Source organism: Arvicanthis niloticus, chromosome 1 (assembly GCF_011762505.2).
Source record: "Arvicanthis niloticus isolate mArvNil1 chromosome 1, mArvNil1.pat.X, whole genome shotgun sequence".
In the NCBI taxonomy this organism is placed as follows: Eukaryota; Metazoa; Chordata; class Mammalia; order Rodentia; family Muridae; genus Arvicanthis; species Arvicanthis niloticus.
The window spans coordinates 151,914,207-151,934,948 of NC_047658.1; the positions used below are offsets into that span (position 1 = coordinate 151,914,207).

Consider the following 20,742-nt stretch of genomic DNA (forward strand, 5'->3'; position numbering starts at 1 on the left):
AGGTGGGTCTCTGAGTTCACAGACATCCTGGTCTACAGAGTGAGTTCTGGGATAGCCAGGACTACATAGAGAAACCCCCATCTCAAAAAGAAAAAGAAAGCAGGGGTGGCATTGATGGTAAGCCCTGTGGTCGAGAATAGGCAGTGCATTGTACTAAGCACCGTCTGACTCCTGGGTATCCTTTTCAGAGTGTGGGATGTAAATGCGGGTGAGATGCTAAACACATTGATTCACCACTGTGAAGCCGTTCTGCACTTGCGCTTCAATAATGGCATGATGGTGACCTGCTCCAAAGACCGCTCCATTGCTGTGTGGGACATGGCTTCCCCAACCGACATCACCCTCAGGAGGGTGCTGGTGGGACACCGAGCTGCAGTCAATGTTGTAGACTTTGATGACAAGTACATCGTTTCTGCCTCTGGAGATAGAACCATAAAGGTAACAGGCAGTTTTCAGTAAATTCACAAGCTGCAGTAGGAGTTTGTGGAAAAACGTGATTGAGGGCAACTGTATACACAAGCATTATTGCAGAATAATGTAATGTTTAAATTCAATATTTATTTCTATAAACAATGGTTATGGGCTGGAGGTGTGACATAATGGTAGACCATTTACCTGGTGTGCCCAAGACCCAGCATGGAAAGAAAACAGTGCCACCGATGATGGCAGTGATTACAAGTGTGAGAAAAGCAGGTGCAAGGTTAAGTTCAAGAAAACATCCTTACTGGAGATGAGGAGACAGCCATTGTGGAAAGGCCTTGCCGCACAAGCATGAGAACCTGCATTCAGGTTCCCAACAGCCATAGAAAAGCCAGATGTGTCACCACATGCTAATGAGCTCATTGCTCGGAAAGCAATGCAATGCCAAATCTCTAGTGGTCACTGGCCAGCCATTCTAGCCAAATAGTAAGCTTTGTGTTCAAAGACCCTGGCTGGAAGAAGAAGGTTGGAGGAGCTATCGAGGTAGCTCAGTGTGTTATGACAGTACACTGCTTTTGCCAAGGACTTGAGTTTAGTTGTTAGCATGGCTCAAAACCACCTGAGACTCCAGCTCCAGAGGACCCAACTTCTGGCCTCTGGATTCCAGCAAAGAGGACACTAAGTATGAGCATGCATGCACACTAGAGGAGCCTGATTCATAGAGTGCATATGTCATTTGGCAAAGTCTCACGTGAAAGCAGCCAGCTTCCCATTAGTCCTGTGTTACTATGAATCAAACCTGGCTCTTGTTTTTCATTGCTGTTTCTGTGAGGCATTGGCACCCTCTGATGAGTCTCTTCTGTCTCGTGCTTACCGTTTTTACTGTTAGAAGTACCTGGTCGACTGCTCAGCTGTCACTTTTGTGTCTCAGGTGTGGAACACAAGTACCTGTGAATTTGTAAGGACCCTAAATGGTCACAAGCGTGGCATTGCCTGTTTGCAGTACAGAGACAGGCTGGTGGTGAGCGGCTCATCTGACAACACCATCAGGTGAGCAGCCAGCCTTCCCAGAATGCATCCCCACAGCCCTCCCCCTTACCCTTTGTGCACAGAGCTCATGGTCTTTGCCTGTCCTATGTTTATAGTCAGGTATGTCTCCTTTCTGTAGCTACTACAGGTCAAAAGTTTGCCCTATCAGAGAGGCAACACAGAAAAGCCTTTAGGTGATATGTTTCCTGCAATTCAAAATGCTAATAAATAAAGACCTTTTCTCTATGCCACTGCTGTTGAAAACAGAAAGAAAAAGAAGGAAAAAGATTTGTTTCTCTTCTAGAAATCATGACTCTGTTTCAGTACAGTAGTTTGGCAGAGAGCTGGCTGGCTTTAAACAGGAAAGTTACACAAGTGTGGACACTGTTTTTGTATTTTACCCTTACAAAGATGAATGGCAGAGGGATGGTTAGGATTTGGAGATTTCATCCGTCCTCTCCTTTTCTTGAACGACTGAGGGAAGGTGAAAGAGGTAGCCCTGCCGCACATCAAACCTGCCACTCCTACAAAGGTCTGGGGCTGGGCAGGCAGCCGTAGAACTGCTGCGGCAGCCTTCCTAAGGTCTATCTTTCCCTTTCTTTCGATGAGGACTGCTCTGGACAGTGGTGGCAGCTATGTCCACCTGCCGAGATGGAGGTGCTGTATGACAGATGTCACTGACACAATGCCCCACACTCTTAGGTGTGACTTCAGGAAGCTTGACTCTCTTGAGCTAGTCATTTATTTCCATCCTAGAAAATTGAATTCCTGCCTGGAAGAACATGGTTTCAAGTCAGCAGTGGTGGCGCACGCCTTTAGTCCCAGCACTCAGGAGGCAAAGGCAGGTGGATCTCTTGAGTTCCACACCAGCCTGGTCTGCAGAGTGAGTTCTAGGACATCCAGGGATACATGGAGAAACCTCATCTCAAAAAACAAAACAACAAAAAGAACATGGTTTTAGTGTTATATAAAGTGTAGTGTTTTAGCATTCTATAAAGCATTGTGTTTTAGCGTTATATACAGTTAAGTGTTTGGAAAATATAGTTAACTGTATTTGAACTTAAACCACACAATTTTTCTGCCCAAATTATATGGCAGATAGGAAATAAGTTATATTGAAAATAATATATTTTATATGAGTAATCTTTGTGAAATTTTAAAACATTTTTATTTTATGTGTATAACTGTTACCCATGTGTGTGTATTTGCACCACATGTGTGCCTAGGAAAAAGGTGGTCAGAAGAGTGTGTTGGACTCTCTGGAACTAGAGTTAAGGAACACTGTGAACCGCCATGTGGGTGCTGGGAGTCAGAGCTCCTAGCTGCTGAGCCATTTTTCTAGCTCCCACTCCCTTTGTGGAGCTTTAAAGCATGTATGAAATACATTGTAATATTCAAAGCTTAGAAAAGAATCCATGAGCTGAGTGGTGGCAGCACACACCTCTAATCCAAGCACTGGATAGAAGCGGTGGATCTCTCTGAGTTTGTGGCCACCTGGTCCATGGAGTGAGTTCCAGGACTATAGAGTAAAACTCTATCTTGAAAAACGAGAGAGAGAGAGAGAGAGAGAGAGAGAGAGAGAGAGAGAGAGAGAGAGAGAGAGAGAGAGAATATTTCATGACAATTCACTGGTCTCGATTTCCTCTTGTAGGCTGTGGGACATAGAGTGTGGAGCGTGTTTGCGAGTGTTGGAAGGCCATGAGGAATTGGTACGCTGTATTCGATTTGATAACAAAAGGATAGTGAGTGGGGCCTATGATGGGTGAGTTTGCTAACAATATTATGAAACACATCTAAGAGCTGGGGCTGTAGCTCAGTGGCAGAGTGTGTGCTTAGCATGTGTGAGGCCCTGTATTCAGTAGCTAGCACCTGCCTTCCCCAAGCCTACGGTCCCAGCTTATGATGTTAAATGTAAGCCTTCCCTGGCTCTGCAAATTGATACACACTGTTGCTTAATTGCTATTCGCCTCGCTTCTGCTTACTGTTTTCTAAATATTCTTCCCGGTCATTTTATTGTATTTGTATTGATTATTATTTTTGCTATTTGATTATGTATTTGTCTGGTTTGCCCTATAAAGCAAAGAGCCAGACAAATTCACAGTAACAGGCCAGGCATACAAAGTGGATATTGTAAAAGAGTGAAAAACCTGTCTCCAGACAGAGCAGTCATCTGACTCCTGTGAGCTACAGCCACGCTCTGTATTTGCTGTCCTGGCTTTTTGCTATTTTGTGTGTGTGTGTGTGTGTTTTCCCTTAAGTTTGCTTTCTACTAAGATTTTTGTCCTCTTTTTGATCTTTAGAAAAATTAAAGTGTGGGACCTTATGGCTGCTTTGGACCCACGTGCTCCTGCAGGGACTCTTTGTCTACGGACCCTTGTGGTAAGAGTCTTGTTGTTAAAGGGGGCTGACAAGCAGGTAGAGGAAGAAATTAAATGTTAATGTGCTGTAGAATATAGATCTGGATTTTATAGTTAGACTCTCACAAAACCTACTAAGTGGAAAAGCAACCAATACGTACATGACAGTAAACTATGTTTATATAGCACCTTTCATCCGAGAGTGCTTTAGAGACTGTGCATGGGGAGGCCTGTGGCAGCTGCTTCACAGCTGCATTGCACACATTCCACACGTAGTCCAGGGAGTGAATGAGAATTTTGTATCCACCAGAAGCAGCAGGAGGCACTGGGGGAGAGAATATAATTACTCAAATTGGAACCTGTCCAGGACCTGAACACCTGTACTTGCAAAATGTACCCTGGGACTCTCCTGGAACCCCCTGGTCAGCTCCTTAGTTCTGCATCCCATTCAGTAAGCAGTGCCTCCAGCACCTTAAATCCTCTATGTAATCCCTCTACCCTACGTTTGAACATCTGACACTTGGGGAGAGAAGTGAGTCAGGAGAAATGTTACGCTCCGATTCTTTGTTTGTAACAGGGCCTCATTGTGCAGCCCTGGCTGTGTTGAAATTGCAGTCCTTCTCCCTCCAGTTCCCTGGTATTGGGATTATCGGCCTGCATCCACCACAGACTTAAAAGCATAGAATTCTTAGCCAAAGGCTCAGATTGACAGAAATTTCTTTAGTTAGATGTGTGTGGATCTAAACAGATCTTTTTGAACAATTCAGATGAAACATTAAAAGTTCAATGTTCTCAATTCTGATTCAACATTGAGGAAATCTCAGTTCTGGTGAAAAGGGATACTTTACGTTTCTTGGATTTAAAATACATTGTTAAGCTGGATATGGTCATGCACACATGTATGTAATCTCAGCATTCAGAGGCTGAGGCAGGAGGATTGCCATACATTCCAGCCAGTTAAAGATAGATGCAGTCTTAGAAGAGCACACATGCTTTGCCTGATTTCTTCATGCCTGTCTTGTTAAACGTGTACTTCATGTGCTGAGTTTTGTCATGAGTCTGTAGTCCCAGATATTAAAAGTGAGGTGAAAAGACTGTGAGAGACCCTGTCTTCACAAAGAAACAAACTTTCCTATAACTTCAGAACTCAGGAGCATAAGGGAAGAGGATCTTGAATTCAAGACCAGCCTAGACTATATACAAAACAAATAATAGCAACAACAAAAGAATATTCAACTTACAGTTAGATACAGAGTCAGGTGAGTTAGTGCTTTCTTTTGCATCCTAGTTAGTGATGGGGAGGCAGAGGAAGGTGATCTGAGTTCAAGGTCGGCCTGGTCGACATTGAATTCCAAGCCACCTCAGACTATAGAGTAAGACACTATCTCAAAAAATATAATAACAACAATAATAATACATTTAAAATTTTTTGATGTATATATGCCAGTAAAACCATAGATTATCCCCATGTACATAGCAATTCCTTCATGTTTATGTGGGCCCACCTTGTCCCTAATCTCTGATAAAATCCTGGCCTGCTTTATATAACCTTGGCTAGTTTTATGAAAATGAATCATACAGTATGTACTTTTTCATATCTATCTTATTTTTTCTTCTCAAACTTGGTCTTTTGTGTCACATACTCAGTAGTGTATGTAATGGTGATCTTAAACTTCTGATCTTCCTGCCTCTACTTCTGGAATTACAGGTAAAGACCATCACACTGGCTTATTTAGTCCTGGGGATCAAACCCAGAACTTTGCATATGATAGGCAGACTGTCAGCTGACTGCTTCCTCAGCCCCACCTGTCTCTACACTAAGCAGAAATCAGTAGGGGATTTGCCAGGTTCATATGGACCACATTTTACCCCTTCGCCAGTCAGTGAGCCTTGGGGTTGCCCGTGCTTACCTACTACAAATAAAGTTTCAGAGACTTTACTTGGATGGGTTTAGTTCGGTTTGGTTGTTATTTTGCACAACTCTGGAAAAAGGTGAGAGTGAGCATTCAAAGCCCAGTGTTGTAGATTCTGACCCACCAGTCAGAGCCTGAAGTCAGAGGAGTAGTAAATGGCTGGACCATACAAAGCTTATATTCAGGATTTCTAGAAATGGCCTGTCTTCCAAAGTGCTTTACCATGCGAAGTTACCATGTATGTGCAGCAGCACACAGTCTTTCATGGATCCGTCACCTGTGTCTTAGGCACCATGACCACAGCAACTCTTAAAAAAGAAAGGATTTAATCCCAGCCTGTTTACAGTGTCAGAGGCTGAGTCCATTATCATGGTGGCAGGGATGGCAGACATGGTGCTGGAGAGGTTGAGAGCTGTGCTTCCTGATTGGAAGGAAGGTAGAGAGAGGGAGACTATGTCTGGCATGAGCTTTTGAAACCTCAAAGCCAATGACACACTTCTTCCACTAAGGCCACACCTCCTAATCCTTATAAATCTATTAAACAGTTCCACTCCCTGGTGACCACAGATTCAAATCCGTGAGCCTGCGGGGACCGTTCTCACTCAGACCACCACAACCTGAGTTTATTTCTGAGCAAATTACTTTTACCAGTTGGTTTATCTTTTCATTGCTCTCCATTCGTTCATCTGTCTAGACAGAGTTCTCACCGTGGAATGTCATTGTCCTCTGCTGGAAGCACTCCCTTAACACTTCCTGTGCAGGCACACTGGTGACAAGTACTGCCCAGTGTTGCCTGGAGAAGTCTGGCTCACCTCGCTTCTGCAGGGTGTTTTTGCTGGTAAAGAAGTTGACAGCTGCCTTCCGTTTGCTCCTGTGTGGTCTCTGCTTAGATAAGGTGCCATTATCCTTTTGCTCTGCACAGTGGGTTCTTTTCCTGTGGCTGCTTTAAGATTTTGTTCTTGTCAGGGATTTTTAACAATTTGGTTATAGCTCAGTGTGGTTTTCTCTACTTGAGATTAAGAGAAACTATTAGTGGGTCAAAAACAAGACTAGACTAGCTGTGTGTTATCTGTAAGAGCCTACTTCAAGAGCTATAGACACAGCTCAGTTGGCAAAGTGATTGCCTCATATGTACAAACCACTGGATTCACCATTCTGTAGCACCATATAATCAGGGCATAGCTCCTGTCACTCAGAAGAAAGAGGCAAGAAGAGGAGAATTTCAAAATCATTATCGTCATTTACACATGAAGTTCAAGACCAGCCTTGGCTACATGAGACCTAGTCTCAAAAGAGGCATGGGGGCGCTGGAAAGATGGCTTAACAATTAAGAGCATTTGTTGCTCTTCCAGAGGCCCTGTATTCAGTTTTTCAATTTCTAACATCACTTCCAGTACCTCAAAACTACCTGTAACTCCACTTCCAGGGCGTTTGATGATCCTTCGGGCCTCCACAGGCACCTGCACACATATGCCATACACACACAGAAACACATCGCAGAAATAAATGGATGAACAAATCTATTGTAGATGTAAAGACATTTATAACTAAGTTAAAGTTGATAAGGTGTTATATGCCTGTAATCTGAGCAGTTGGTAGTCTAAGACAGGAGGACCATGAGTTTAGAGGCCAGCCTGGGCTGCATAGCAGGACCCTACCTCAGAAGTCTAACAGCTGGGATTGGAAGAGCATACTAGCATGCACACGGCTCTAGGCTGGTTCACTAACACCACCACCACCCAGGAAAAAAGAGGCTGAAATCTGTCTTCTGGAAATTCCTGTGTTGAACTTTACATCTCCAATATTTTAGAATATGATTATATTTGAAGACTGAGCCTTTTAAAAGGGTGATTAGGATCAGTTGAATTAATTGAGAATAGGTATTAGTCCCATGTGACTGGTTTCCCTAAAAGACAAGATCAGGCACACACAGATAAAATGCTTGTGAAGGTGGAGGAGTTGTCCATCTACAGCACAAGCTGGGGAAGGGGCCTGAGAATTGGGACAGTTCTGCCAGCACTTCAGTCTTGTTCTTTAGCCTCCAGACAGTGGGAAATGCATCTCCATTTAAGCTACTCAGTGTATGGAACTTCATTATGAAATCTTACAAGTTATAGCCCATGCTATTACGAGTGTAGAGCAGCTGCATTGACTGCATACAGCAGACGACCAGCTAGGAATAGTATCAGGATAAAGGGGTGTGGTGCATCATCATTGACAAAAGGCAAGCCAGTCCTTAGTGCATCAATGCCTACTGATTGCATCAGGACATACCAAATGAGGAGGGGACACACCTATAAAGGAAATCAGTGAGCCACTATAGAGTTGAAGAGATCAACCCAGTCATGGGCAGATCCAGCAGGCAGCAAAGTCAGAGAGACCTGTTAAACTCAGCAGCACTGGCTTGGCTGGATCCTCTACATACAGAGGAGTCTTCCTTCCCAGGCTCCCATGGGACAAAGTTAAACACGAGGTATGCTCCAGCAAGATGGCTCAGCAGGTGACGGTGCTCACTGCCAAGCCTGACGGCCTGAGTTTGATCTCTAAGAACCCCACAGTGGAAGGAGGACTGACCTCCACTCATGCCATGACATGTGCATGTTTGCACACATATACACACAGATTAGTAAATGTAAGAAAATGCCTAAAGCTAGAAACATGAAGTATATGTTCTTAAACACACCACAGTGGAATTAAAGTAGAGAAATGACCAGTAGGAAGGTAAGTGAAAAGTCCCAAAAGATGTAGAGAAGCCACCTAGCTCTTTTAACTAAGACATAGGGCAAGGAGAAATCTCAAGAGAAATTTAAAGGGATTTTGAATATGAAAATAAAAATAGACAATTTGTAAGCTATGGTGGCGGTAGCACCCAGAGGAAGATTAATTGCTTTGGTGCTGCTGCTGGTGGTGGTGGTGATGGTGATGGTGGAGATGGTGGTGCTGGTGCTTAGTGGTGCTGGTGGAGGTGGTGGTGGAGGTGGTGGTGGTGGTTAAAGAAAAGGCATGCTAAGACCCATGAGGTAGCTTCCACCACATGGTGGGAGAAGAAACGAAATTTTACACGCAGTCTTCTGTCTCCACATACCCACCATGGTACAAGAGCCTGCACGCACACAAAGAATGCCTTGTAGGGCTTTAAGAGTTAAATTTTAAGATAAAAAGGTGACGTAGGGCAGGACAGATTACATGAGATATGGTTCTCAAGGCAAAAACACTAAAACGAATACCGAATCATTCTGCTTTGCTTTGATCTGCTTTGCTTTTTAGGAGCCAATATGCCCTGTACCCAAACAGAGCGTTCCCACACAAGCTCTCCCAGTGATCCTCACCCCACAGCAGCCTCATGTATTCCCAATACAGCTTTGAAAAATCCTTTTTGATGTTGTGGAGAAGCTGTCTAAAAGGACCTCATCCCTTCCACAGGGCCAGATAGAATCCTGTACTCCAGTCCTCTGTTTTCTCCTGTTCCCTTCCTCTGATGCTCTGTAGCTCCCTGCTGCTTCTGCAGGCTCACTGTGTGCAGCATCTGGCAGTGGGACCAGTCACTATCACCCTGACAATTACCTGACAAGTCTATGCCTACTTCCTCACCAGCCCCCTCCATTTCTCCTGCTTCTATTTTCTCTTCTCTCAACCTTCCCAGAAAAACTGTTTTATTCCATAACCAGATCATTTGTTTATAGCCCTCCAATAACTATTTCCCAAGACTCTTCAGGAATAAAGGGCAGTAATTGCCTGATCCGTTGCAGCTCGTCAAGGTAAGACTCACCCCTGCTACATGACCAGAGCACCCATCTTCAATAGACCCAGAATTATCCCTTTCAAGAAGGACCCTTCTCAACAGAAAACACCGCTGCCCAACATCCTTCTGAAAGACCACACTTCCAGATTCCCTTGCAGACTACTGAGGTCGTTCCTGCCCCTATGAGAGGCTGCATCCCATCTGCCTCTATAAACATTTGGCCATCCTCGTGCCTGGGTGACAAAAGTGCCCCTTACTATACAACTAAACATGGTCTCACCTTAAAATGGAAGGAAAAAAAGAAGAGAACTGTATGTATCCTCACATACCTGCAACCCCAGCACTTTCTAGGACAGGCGGGAAGATTGTTGGCGTATACTGACCATCAGCTTAGGTTCAGGTCCAGGTTCAGTGAGGTAAAACAAGGAAACTGCTTGAAGAGAGTGAAAGTAAGTAAAGCCGGGGTGATGGCTCACACTTGTAATCCCAGCATTCAAGAGGCTGAGGCAGGAGAATTGCTCTGAGCTCACTGCCAGTATGTGATTTATGAGACCCTGTCTCAAAACAAAAGAAAAAAATATATGTCCAGCAAAATGTTAGTATTAAGAAAACACAACTTACTGGGTAGTAACTCAGGGTACATGCCTTTAATTCCAACACTTGGGAGGCAGAGACAGCCGGATCTCTTGAGTTTGAGGACAGCCTGGTCTACAGAGTGAGTTGATGGACAGCCAAGGCTACACAGTGAAACCTAATTTTAAAAAAAAAAAATTGTATTTGACTCTTTTTTCTCAGGGCTGGGGGTGGAATCCCTGTGCCTCCTGTACACCCCCCAAGTGTCTCACCAAAGTTTTGAATCGTACAATAGTGATGCCTTTTTAAATTTAATGTTACTGGGGGAGGCACCCATGCTGTGGAGATGAGAGGCCAACTTTGTAAAGTCAGTTGTCTCCCTCTACCTTTATGTGGGTTCTAGAGATTGATGTCAAGTCACTAGAGCTTCATTGCAAGTGTTTTAATCCACTAGCCATCTTCCCAACGTATTGTTCCTCACTTGTGTAGAGCCTAAACTCAAGCTTACTGTGTAACTGAGGCTGACCTTTAATTCCTAACCCCTCTGCCTTCATCATCCAAGTGCTGGGGTTACAGGTTACATGCTTACCAAATGGATTCAGAATCTCTCTTTTTAAAATTGTGGTGCTAGGGATTAAAGCCAAGGCTTTATAGGTGCTACAAAATGTTCTTAGTAGCCTTGGAAGAAGTCTTACATTTAAAAACAAATCCACAAAATATGAACAAATTGATTCCAATAATGTATAAGAAAAGTTATACTGCAGCTGAGATTGGGGTTTACAGGTACAGGATAGAAGACTGGTTGAGCACTTGAAAACTGGTGTATTCTGTGGTGCTGGGGCTTAAAGCTGAGGCCTTTTACATAGTAGGCAAGTGCTGGACACTCAAGCTATGTCCCCAGTGTTCAGTTCATGTCACCCATCTTATCACCAGGCTAGCCGCATGATTACAGTAGCAGCACATCAGTAAAAGCATTTGGCAAAGAGCTAAAGAGCACTGTCTACTCTTCCAGAGGACCTGGGTTTAATTCCCAGCAACCACATGACAGCTCACAACTCTCTGTAACTCTATTTCCAGAGGATTTAACATTCTCTTCGGGCCTCTCCAGGCACCAGGCAACACGTGATACAGACAAAACACCCATACACATAAAATAAATTTAAAAAAAATCATTTGTCAAATCCAGTGTCCACCCATGGTAAAACTGAGCAAGCTAGGACAAGAAGGGAACTTCATAAAGAAAACATAAATTTAAACAATTAAATATCACTGTGAAGATTAAGCTAGGGTTTAAAAGATTGTATCACTGATGGGGAAAGCATCTGAATTCTGTCAAGTGGCCCAGCTTTGAAAGCTCTTCTTCAAAGCATCTAACAAGGCCAGGAATGCCCCTCTTCAGCGGTCACGCAGTTCTGCTTCTCATGAAGTGAGTGCATATTTCCATCAGAGCCATGCAGGCTGGAACAAGGGTTCAGCAGTTTTGAGCAATAGCTGTTCTTGCACCAACTTACAACTAGCTATAATTGTTGGGACAAGGGAGCACCAGGGGATCTGACACCTTTTTAGCCTCTGTGAGCACTGGGCAGACACGTGGTATGCAGATAAACATGTAAGCAAAACACATAAAATAATAAATGTTTAAAATGTTTATAGAATACAGACAGAATCTCGAAATGTAGTTCAGGCTGGGGCCTCGAACTGGTGATCCTTCTGCCTTGGTTTCCTAGGCATATGATTAGGTTTCCTAATCATAAGTGTATACTGTCCTGGCAGCTCTATTGTTATTTGTTTTGTTTTGTTTTGTTCTTTGTCGTTTTGAAAGACGGTGTTTTTGAGTTGTCTGTCCTGGAGCTCACTATGTAAACCAGACTGGCCTCAAATTCACAGAGACCTGCCTTCCTCTGCCTCCCAAATGAAAGAAAGCAGCTTTGTTTGTAACAGCAACCAAAAAAAAAAAAAAAAAAACAGGCCATCTATCTATCAACAGGAGGATAAACTATCTGTAGTATATTCATACAATGGGATATTAGCCACTAATCTAAGGGATAAAATAACTGTTTCTACTTGTAGTAACAAAAAAAAGAAAGAAAGAAAGAGATAGATAGATAGATAGATAGATAGATAGATAGATAGATAGATAGATAGATAGATTGATTCTAATGTTTGAGTAAAATATGCTAGGCATGGGGCTGGAGAGACGGCTCAACAGTTTAGAACACTGACCGCTCTTCCAGAGGTCCTGAGTTCAATTCCCAGCAACCATATGGTGGCTCACAACCACCTGTAATGGGATCTGGTGACAGCTACAGTGTACTCATATACATAAATAATAACATAAATAAATCTTTAAAAAGTAAGCTAGGCACAAACATATACTACATGTGTGTGTTCATATGAATTCAAGGGTGGGTAAAAGTCAGTGACAACATTGAAGTGCAGGAGAGACAGATTTGCAGCAGTGTTGAAAGTCCTTTCCAGGAAGTTAGACGAAGTCTGCGCCAGATTTAGGCAGTGTTTACTCCGTAACCTCATGTGCTAAACTAGGCCCCTGACCTCATGAAAGCCAACCATTAGAATTTTCCAAGTTGACAAGCATGGTGGCGCAGGTCTTTGATCCTGGCACTCAGGAGGCAGATGCAGGCATATCTCTGAGTTTGAGACCAGTCTAGTCTACAAAGCAAGTTCCAGAACAGCCAGGGCTGTTACACAAAGAAACCTTGTCTCAAGAAAAGCAAAAAAAACCAACAACAACAACCAAAAAGAAGTTTGCAAGTAATTGACCATTTATATGGATAGCTTCAGATTGTTCATTGTAGGACTTTTTGCATCATGAAAATCTATAAATGGTTCTTCAAACTAAGGAAGTTTTTTTTCCCCTAAGACTTGTTTTTATTTTATGTCCATGGATGTTTTGCCTGCATGTATATCTGTGCAATACAGATATTAGATAATAATATCATCAGAGGCCAGATAATTAGATAATAATAATCAGAGGCCAGAGGAGGCATGTATATCTGTGCAATACAGATATTAGATAATAATATCATCAGAGGCATGTATATCTGTGCAATACAGATATTAGATAATAATATCATCAGAGGCCAGATATTAGATAATAATAATCAGAGGCCAGAGGAGGTCAAATCCCCCTGGAAGTGTAGTTGCAGATGGCTGTAAGCTATCACGTGGGTGCTGGGGAGTGCTATCACAAGTCTGGGGCCTCCAGCCAGTGTCCTTAGCTCCTGAGCCATCTCTCCAGGCTGGTTAGACACGCTTGTCAGCATGCCGCTTCTTACTGCTGGTCACCTCTTGACTTCTGGTGGCCAATCAAAGGAACTTGCAGGGAGATACCAAGGAGCACTGTCCTCTAGCCCAGTAGGCAGTGGCCAGCCAGCATCCTCACTGCCATTTTGCCTCGGTAATAAGCGTTGTTTCCTGTGTTCCTGAGGTCAGTTGTTGCCCAATATTTGAGTTTTACATCCTAACGAGAGTGAACTGCTTCCTGTGTGCTTGAAGCAGTGAAAGAGCGCACCTGAGCCTCCCTATAGGCGTCTTCAAACAGAGGCATTTGATTCTGAGTTAGTTTAAAGTCTTCCCCTTTTGTCTCCGCCTCTTTAGGAGCATTCTGGAAGAGTGTTTCGACTCCAGTTTGATGAATTCCAGATTGTCAGTAGCTCACATGATGACACGATTCTCATCTGGGACTTCCTAAATGACCCGGCTGCTCATGCTGAGCCGCCCCGCTCCCCTTCTCGGACATACACCTACATCTCCAGATAAATAACCCGACACTGGCCTCAAAATTGCCCAGGTATGAGAAGAAGTGTGCACAGGGCACTGTGCTAGAGGATGGAGTGTTGGCTGTGGGTGCCGCTCACTCCTGGAATGTTCTCATTCTCAGACCCTTGGTCTCATCCATCCCTGTACAACAGGAAAGCAGAGTTGACAGCATGAGATAAGGCAGGGGCCGCCCCAGTGCGCACTACTTTCCCCAAGGTAGCCAGCTCTAGTTCTAGAGGATTCTTCTTATGTAGCACTAATGTAATAGTTCCTTCAGTGTAATTTTTATGAAAGTAAAAATTTGAACCAGTTTGAAAACTAGTGAGCCCAAGCCTGTCATTTATAGTTCTTAGATCAAGTACCTACAGGGGAGCCCTGTCCAGTCTAACTCAAAATGTATGACTGGAAACAGCTCTACATGCATTGTGCCACTGATGTCACACAGCTCTGCCTTGTCGGTCTCACTGGGAACAGAAGGTAGCTTCCTTGTCTCTGCTCTGTCTGCTCCTTCTTCAGGAGAATACCTGGTTTGTTTGTTCAGGCCCAGCAGCTAACATGAAGCTGGTATCCTTCCCACATCTCTATCACCTCTCAATGGCAGGGCAAAACCTAAAGTACCCACGTATTCTGTATGAGTATTTGCAGTTGGCGTGCGCTGCTGTCACCGGTTATTGTTAGGTTATTGGCATTAGGAACTTAGCACCAGCCTGTAGAGAGCATTGCCTCCACATCACTTGCTTTTTCCCATGCTTGCCTTGGTGGTTACCACAGATGTGCCTTTCACTCCATTCCTGTACCTGTCAGTCTTCCTGAGGGAGTGATCTGCCTCTGGGGGCACCCTCAGTTTCTCTGATATCATAGAGGACACAGTTGTTCATCATTCCTCAGCTAAGTCATGCTGGCTGTGTGCCTGTGGGCTTGTAAATTCATAGGCTGTCATCTCGATGAGGGAAATGAGTCCAGGACCTATTCACAGGTCTGCATGAAGATAATGTTTGTAAAGTTCTCAGTCCATCACTTGTCAGAAGCCCTTTGTAAAGGTAATCATGGCTCATGCTCCTGTAACCACCATGTACATGTCTGCTCTTTTTGCCAATGTTTGGTTTTTTCCAATGTAAGAGCATTTGCTGTTGGGGTGGAGGGCCCTTGGGTATTGAGTACCTGGCCCGGCTCATGCTAAACTCCTATTCAACCACAGAAATGTACCCCCAACCCTCACTTACTATTCTTCCTAATTTTGTTTACATCTGTTCCTTCCTCTCGCAGCTGAAACGCACATGCCCCGAGAGCCTGGCTTGGTCTCATTTGATTCATCTATGCTCTCTTCTTAAGGCTGTCTTCTCTGTTTCCATGACACTGGCTCTCCCTTCTACATAGATGACTCAAAGCTTCTATTTCCACGCTACATTTCTAGCCTGCACTCTCAAAGGGACCAGGAGCACTGTCAGTGTCCCCATACATGGTTCCTCAGGTTGAGCCCCAGCCAGCTTCCCTCCAATACCCACTTCTTATAGGTACACCACTGTGCCACAACCTGCATGCTCCACTGTTCCACAGATCAGGGAAAAGCATGGCATTGCCTCAGCCATTGGTCACTCCTCATCACAGTTCCTCTGCACAGAATTCCAAGCCTTTCTCATTGACAACCACATAAACATTCTTTTTTTTCTTAAAGCAAGTAAAAAGTACAAGGAAAGGGGCTAATGACTGTTGGCTGTGTTTTCACACAGGACTCGTTATTGTTGCAGTATTTAACATACCTGCCAAGACCAGGATGAACAACAACAATCAAACTCCTACCCGGATTCCCGGATGGATCAGCGAGGAGCAGGGCTTTGAGACTCCTGTTGGGACACAGTCGGTCAGCAGCCAGCCAGGACGGTCTGGTCGGCACACCGGCTGCTTCAGTGCTGCTATCAGAAGATGTCTTTATCTTGTGTGAATGATTGGAACTTTCAAGCCTCCCTCCCCTTTCCTTTTCCCTTCCCCTCTGCACCTGTTTCTCTCCCATTGGGTTCCAGACAAAGATGACTTATAAATATATTTAGTGTTTTGCCAGAATCTCTCTTGCTTTGCCATTAAGCAGAAGAACTAGTTTCCCTATCTGGCCCACTTCTAGGGGACAGGGGCTACAGCTTCCAGGCAGAGACTGCCTGGCCTCCTCCTGTTAACTGCAGGAGTGACCAACATCTGGCCAGAGCAGTCCAGGCCACTGCGTGGGAGGAGACAGCTGCCTACACATCTTGGAGGGGAGAGAGAGAGGAGCACACACACTGGAAGATCTGCACCTGCTGCCTCCCTCCATTGTCTGGGTATCTGTCCCTCTTCCCTCCTCCCTACTCCATCTTCAGCCTGAGAAGGTGTGTGAAGAGAGTCCTCAGCTAGCATGAGGCGGATGGATCACCTAGACAATGTGACACTTGGAAGAGTTGAGGGCATCCTTATTTCCAGCCCAGGCTTTTGCTGCAAGTGACCAACCTGGGGCAGTAGTGGATTTGTGACCATGACACTGGTCACATTTGCAGCTTTCTCCTTCCCTGTGCCCAGGGGAGGGGCAGGAATGTCCTGGGCGCCATCAGTGCTTGTGTGTGCTCCGGACTCAGCAGTCTCCTTGGTTCCATGTAGGGTGGAGAGGAACTGCTGACTGCATCTCCCCTCATTAGCAATTAGATGTGGACTACAAAGCACTGTGCTCCATCTTAAATCACTGGCAAGCCTAGGCCTGCAGAAGGGCTTGGCATAGCCAGCACCAGGCATTGCTGCACTCTGCTCTGTGGTTCACATTTGTTCCCTCGACCGAGCGAAAAGCACCAGGCACCTGTAACTGCCCACCACGAGCGCAGTAGCTTAAGAGAGGGCTGGGAGGGAAATGGACTCTCGGGTTAGGCGGTAAATACCAGGCAGTCGGAGCGGCTCAGCCTTGCACGCGGGTCTGTCCTTCTGCTTCTCCCAAGCTTGCAGAAAGGCTAGGCTGCCAGAGGGGATCAGGGTGGAGCTTGGCACACAGGGTTTACTGATACGCAAAAGCTGCCTTCTCTTTCTTTCCTTCTCCCAGCCTTATTTGCTGTTCACTTTCCCCAGCCAGTAAACTGGCAGTCAGTGAAGACATAGCGTCTGCACGTCCAATAAGGGCAGAGCTAAGCTGGCCATGTGCACGGCTGCACTGAGCCTCTGCCAGTAGGCTCCAGATGCAGAAGCTCATGGCCAAACCTGGGAGTACTTGAACTGAGAACCAACAGCATGCATGGGCCTACCAAGGGGTGACTTAGGCCACAGTGCAGCCTCAGTTTCACTTGGAAGCCAAGCAGTCAGGCTGCCATTGCTGTTCCTAACTGCGTCTGAGTTGAAGAAAACCAACTGAACAAGCTGCTTAAAGTAGAAGTGAGGGCCCATCACAAGTGGTCAGAGAGACCATCACCTGAGCAGGAAGTGGGGCCCACAACTGGCCTACCTTCACTTGAGCAGGAGAGGGAGAAGAGAGCATCTTCATTCTCTGGTTTGCAAGTTACCCCTTGCCCAATTTGTCCCCCTAGTGAATGCCATTACGTGCTGAGTCAGGTCACATGTGTACGGATTGCCTTCCCTGTGTTAGCTGCAATCTCAAGAAATATTTCTCCATAGGCATTTCTCCTTTCCCAACCAACCACGTGTTGCAGAGTTGTCTGGTTAGCCATGCCGAGTTCCTTGTCTGTTATGTTGACTATTAATGGTGAAGGACTTTGCTGAGAAACAAGTCAGATATGAAGACACTTAAGCTGCTTCAAGAAATGGTCTAATGGCCATGTCTACTAGCCCTTCAGTTACGTGCTGCTTTAAGAAGTAGGAGCAGGAGGACATCCACTTAGCGTGTGGAGGCCCTGGGCTGGATGCCCAGGATTAGGGGGAGATGTGGGCATTACTGCAGACTCGTTGGTGCCAGGACTGTGCTCTCCTCAGTTCAGCTGAAGGTGTACTGCTGTGAAGCCAGCTGGGACGTGTGGCCGCCCGTTGCACCAGGCTCAGGGTGGACCCTGCACACAAGCCCATAGCTTGGTTCAGCTTTTTTTCCACATTGTCCTCTGCTGCTGATGGAAATGGGAACAAAGTTAAGTGGTCTGAGAAACCTGAATCGCTCACATCTCTCAACTCTGGGGGTCATTTACCAGTTCATTGTAGAAGAAACAATCAGGTAAGGAAAAGTTCATTTCCAGAGAAGGTGAACCCCACTTACCATCTCTGCATGATTTCAGCGGGAATTGTTTATCACTGATCCCCAACTGGGCTAGAATGAATGTAAAGTTTGACCTTTTTAAAAAGAAAAGAGAAACAAAGAACATCTCAACACATTTAAAGGAATAGTAGACAAGAAACTGCAAGTGTCCTGTGGCTCCGAGATGAGCACCCCAGGGTCAGTCTATTTTTTACTAAAATCTGCTTTCCAATGTAAAGGCCAAAAGACCTTTTCTCCTGACAGGCTGAGATCCTTAGGCAGATGAGTAAGTGCACAGGGTGCCTGCTGCAGAGTGGCCTCTGTCACACTGACAGTGTCTGGACAAGGCCAACTCAGCCTTGCTGCTCATGTGGTTGTGAGTATGGTTGAGTGTGTGCGCGTGTGTGTGTGTGTGCGTGCGTGCGTGCTATTGCTGCTGCTGCTAGGACCATCCTTTCCTTTTGAAGTGCAGTTAGAAAGTGGGTGTGAACTATGGATAGAGAGCCCTTGGCTAAATTTTTTCTGATTTGTCCTAACTTTAGAGACAGAAACTATTTGGAACTCAGTTGACAAGTAATAAAGTCCGGCTCTCGGTAGCTTGTTTTGGAACTGAAAATGACATTGAGGCTCCTAAATCATTCTGTAAGGGAAAAAAAGATTTTCTTTCTTTCTTTTTTTTTTTTTTTTTTCTTTTTCTTTTTTTTTTTTTTTTTTTAAAAAACCAGAGCTGCAGAGAAGGCTATGCACACTCATCCAGCACTGTTCGTTCCTTGCCGGTTTCTGGTCTGAGTGGCTAAAGTTGGTCTGCTTGTTTAGCAGTAGTCTAGAGTGGAGAATACTGGAAACGATCAGGGCCATGGTGGCGTTAATTGTCTCAGCATCTCCCTTTTAAACTAAAACAGTGATACCTTCCTGTCTTGAATCTAAAGCAGACCCACCCAGATTAGTGCAGGCCTGCAGGCTAGGCTTGCAAACGTGTTCTGAAGTGTCCAGGGTGCTTTCAGGCGGAGATGGAGCATGCAGGTGCCCAGCCCTGTGACTGTACTTTGTGGCGACAACCAGTTTACAGTGGAGCTTTGGGCCACTCTAATCTCTGTCCCCGTCTGGTTACACTAAGCAGTTTCAAATGCACCAGAGACTTCCAATAGGGTCAGTCCTAGACTCACACACACATGACTCTGGCAGTGTACAGCCCACTTAACCACAGTGAACACAGTATGAGAGACAGCCATCCTAGGAATAACGGTGAGCTTTGCTTCTGGCTGTCTTGAAGTTGTAATTCATGGATGATGTCAGAATCCTTAAAGCCGAGGAGAGAAACCAAAGCAGGGAGACCATGGCTGCCTGTTCGCAGGTGGGATGGACTGCACTGCTGCCCTGTCTCAAAACAAAAAAGGCCCAGTGCCTGTGGTCTGAAATTCCCAGAGACAGTGACTCCCCAAATATTCGCTTCTCAACAAACTCAATTATCTGACTTAGCTTCTAAGTAGGGGTGGGGACAGTATGTGTTACCTTTCTTCCTAAGCCTTTCCCTTGGACATTTAAGGAAAAACCCCATAGGTTAGGCCTCTGGGTATCAAGGAAACTGATCCCTTCCCAAAGCAGTGATCCTTACACCCTAGCAAACTGACTGAGGGTGTTGCGTGAGCGCCAGCATGGGAACGCCTGGCAGCACATGTGAGCCGGGGCGTTTGCTTGTTCGCTTTTTGTTTTCTAGATTCTCCAGTGCTGACCGCTTTAATTTTTGTGATTATGTTATAGTGATGTGTAGTCAATGTACCAATATGTTCACAAGTTAGGATGATGGTAATAGTGTGTTTTGGTTTTTTAACTGTTTGGAAAAAAAGTAAATTACAAATACAAGATTAAAGTGAATTTTCTAAGTGTCTTCTCTCTCTGACCCAACCTCCTGAGGATGTTTGGGTTTTACAGCACACTGATCAAAGAAGTATACAGTACATTTATTCCTTCATGAGAGAACCAGATCAAGAGCCAGTTACAGTGGCTCAAGCCATTGATACCAGCACCGGGGAGTCAGAGGCAAGTGGATCTCTTGAGTTCAAGGCCAGACTGGCTTACATAGTTCCAGGCTAGCCAAGGCCTGAAGTAAGACCCTGTCTCAAAAAACCAAGTTCCAGCTAGTTGTGCATCTGTACTTGGGAGGTTGAAGCAAGAGATTCATGGCTAGATCTTTCCTTTAAAAGATGGAAGGAAGTAAACGCTAGAATCAGGACTGACTGATGTAAAGAAACAGTCCCTGGCTTACAAGTCACTCTGCTGCGCCATGGTGACCAAAGTGAGGTCTGACTAGTAAGCTGCTCATCATGATGACACACCACACACACACCTTGAATTTGAGCTGTTCTTGGCTGTGTTGTGTGGCAGCCATGACACTCCATCACATGTTCATAAGCCACTTGGGGATGACAGTGCTGCTCTCAAGTGAGCCCCTCTTCTCCCCCAGGACCAATATATAGAAATAAGTGCAAGATGAAGGCCACCACAGGAAAGAACTGCCTCCTGCCCCTCTCAGTGGTGACCCAAGCAGGATTCTTATCAGAACTGATTGATCTTTTTGTTAAAAGACCTATGGGCTTTTAGTGTATCTAGTCCTTTCCCTCGGCTGTGGCCACATTATCTTACCTGGGCAGTTACTGTGGCCCCTAAGGTAGACTTGGTCCACTGGAGCTTAGAGAATGGTAGTGTAAGGTCACCTGGCCTTGTTCAGGTGAAAATGCA

The 20,742-nt window shown here is 45.1% G+C and overlaps 1 protein-coding gene across 22 annotated transcripts in view; it reads left to right on the top strand.

The window, feature by feature from the left end:
- Btrc (beta-transducin repeat containing E3 ubiquitin protein ligase) overlaps positions 1 to 15,875 on the top strand; it is a 170,485-nt gene extending 154,610 nt beyond the window's left edge. For 9 of the 22 annotated variants that reach the window (XM_034497315.2, XM_034497285.1, XM_034497323.2 and 6 more), the window contains 6 exons: positions 189 to 438; positions 1,352 to 1,470; positions 3,101 to 3,211; positions 3,750 to 3,828; positions 13,653 to 13,845; positions 15,545 to 15,875. In XM_034497315.2, the coding sequence (XP_034353206.1) occupies positions 189 to 438; positions 1,352 to 1,470; positions 3,101 to 3,211; positions 3,750 to 3,828; positions 13,653 to 13,814 (721 nt within the window). In that variant the 3' untranslated portion in view covers positions 13,815 to 13,845; positions 15,545 to 15,875. Of the gene's footprint in view, positions 1 to 188; positions 439 to 1,351; positions 1,471 to 3,100; positions 3,212 to 3,749; positions 3,829 to 6,413; positions 6,806 to 13,652; positions 13,846 to 15,544 lie in introns of those variants that run through there. The other 13 variants (XM_076922584.1, XM_076922634.1, XM_076922690.1 and 10 more) reach the window with 3 other exon arrangements.
- The last annotated feature ends 4,867 nt before the right edge of the window (positions 15,876 to 20,742 follow it).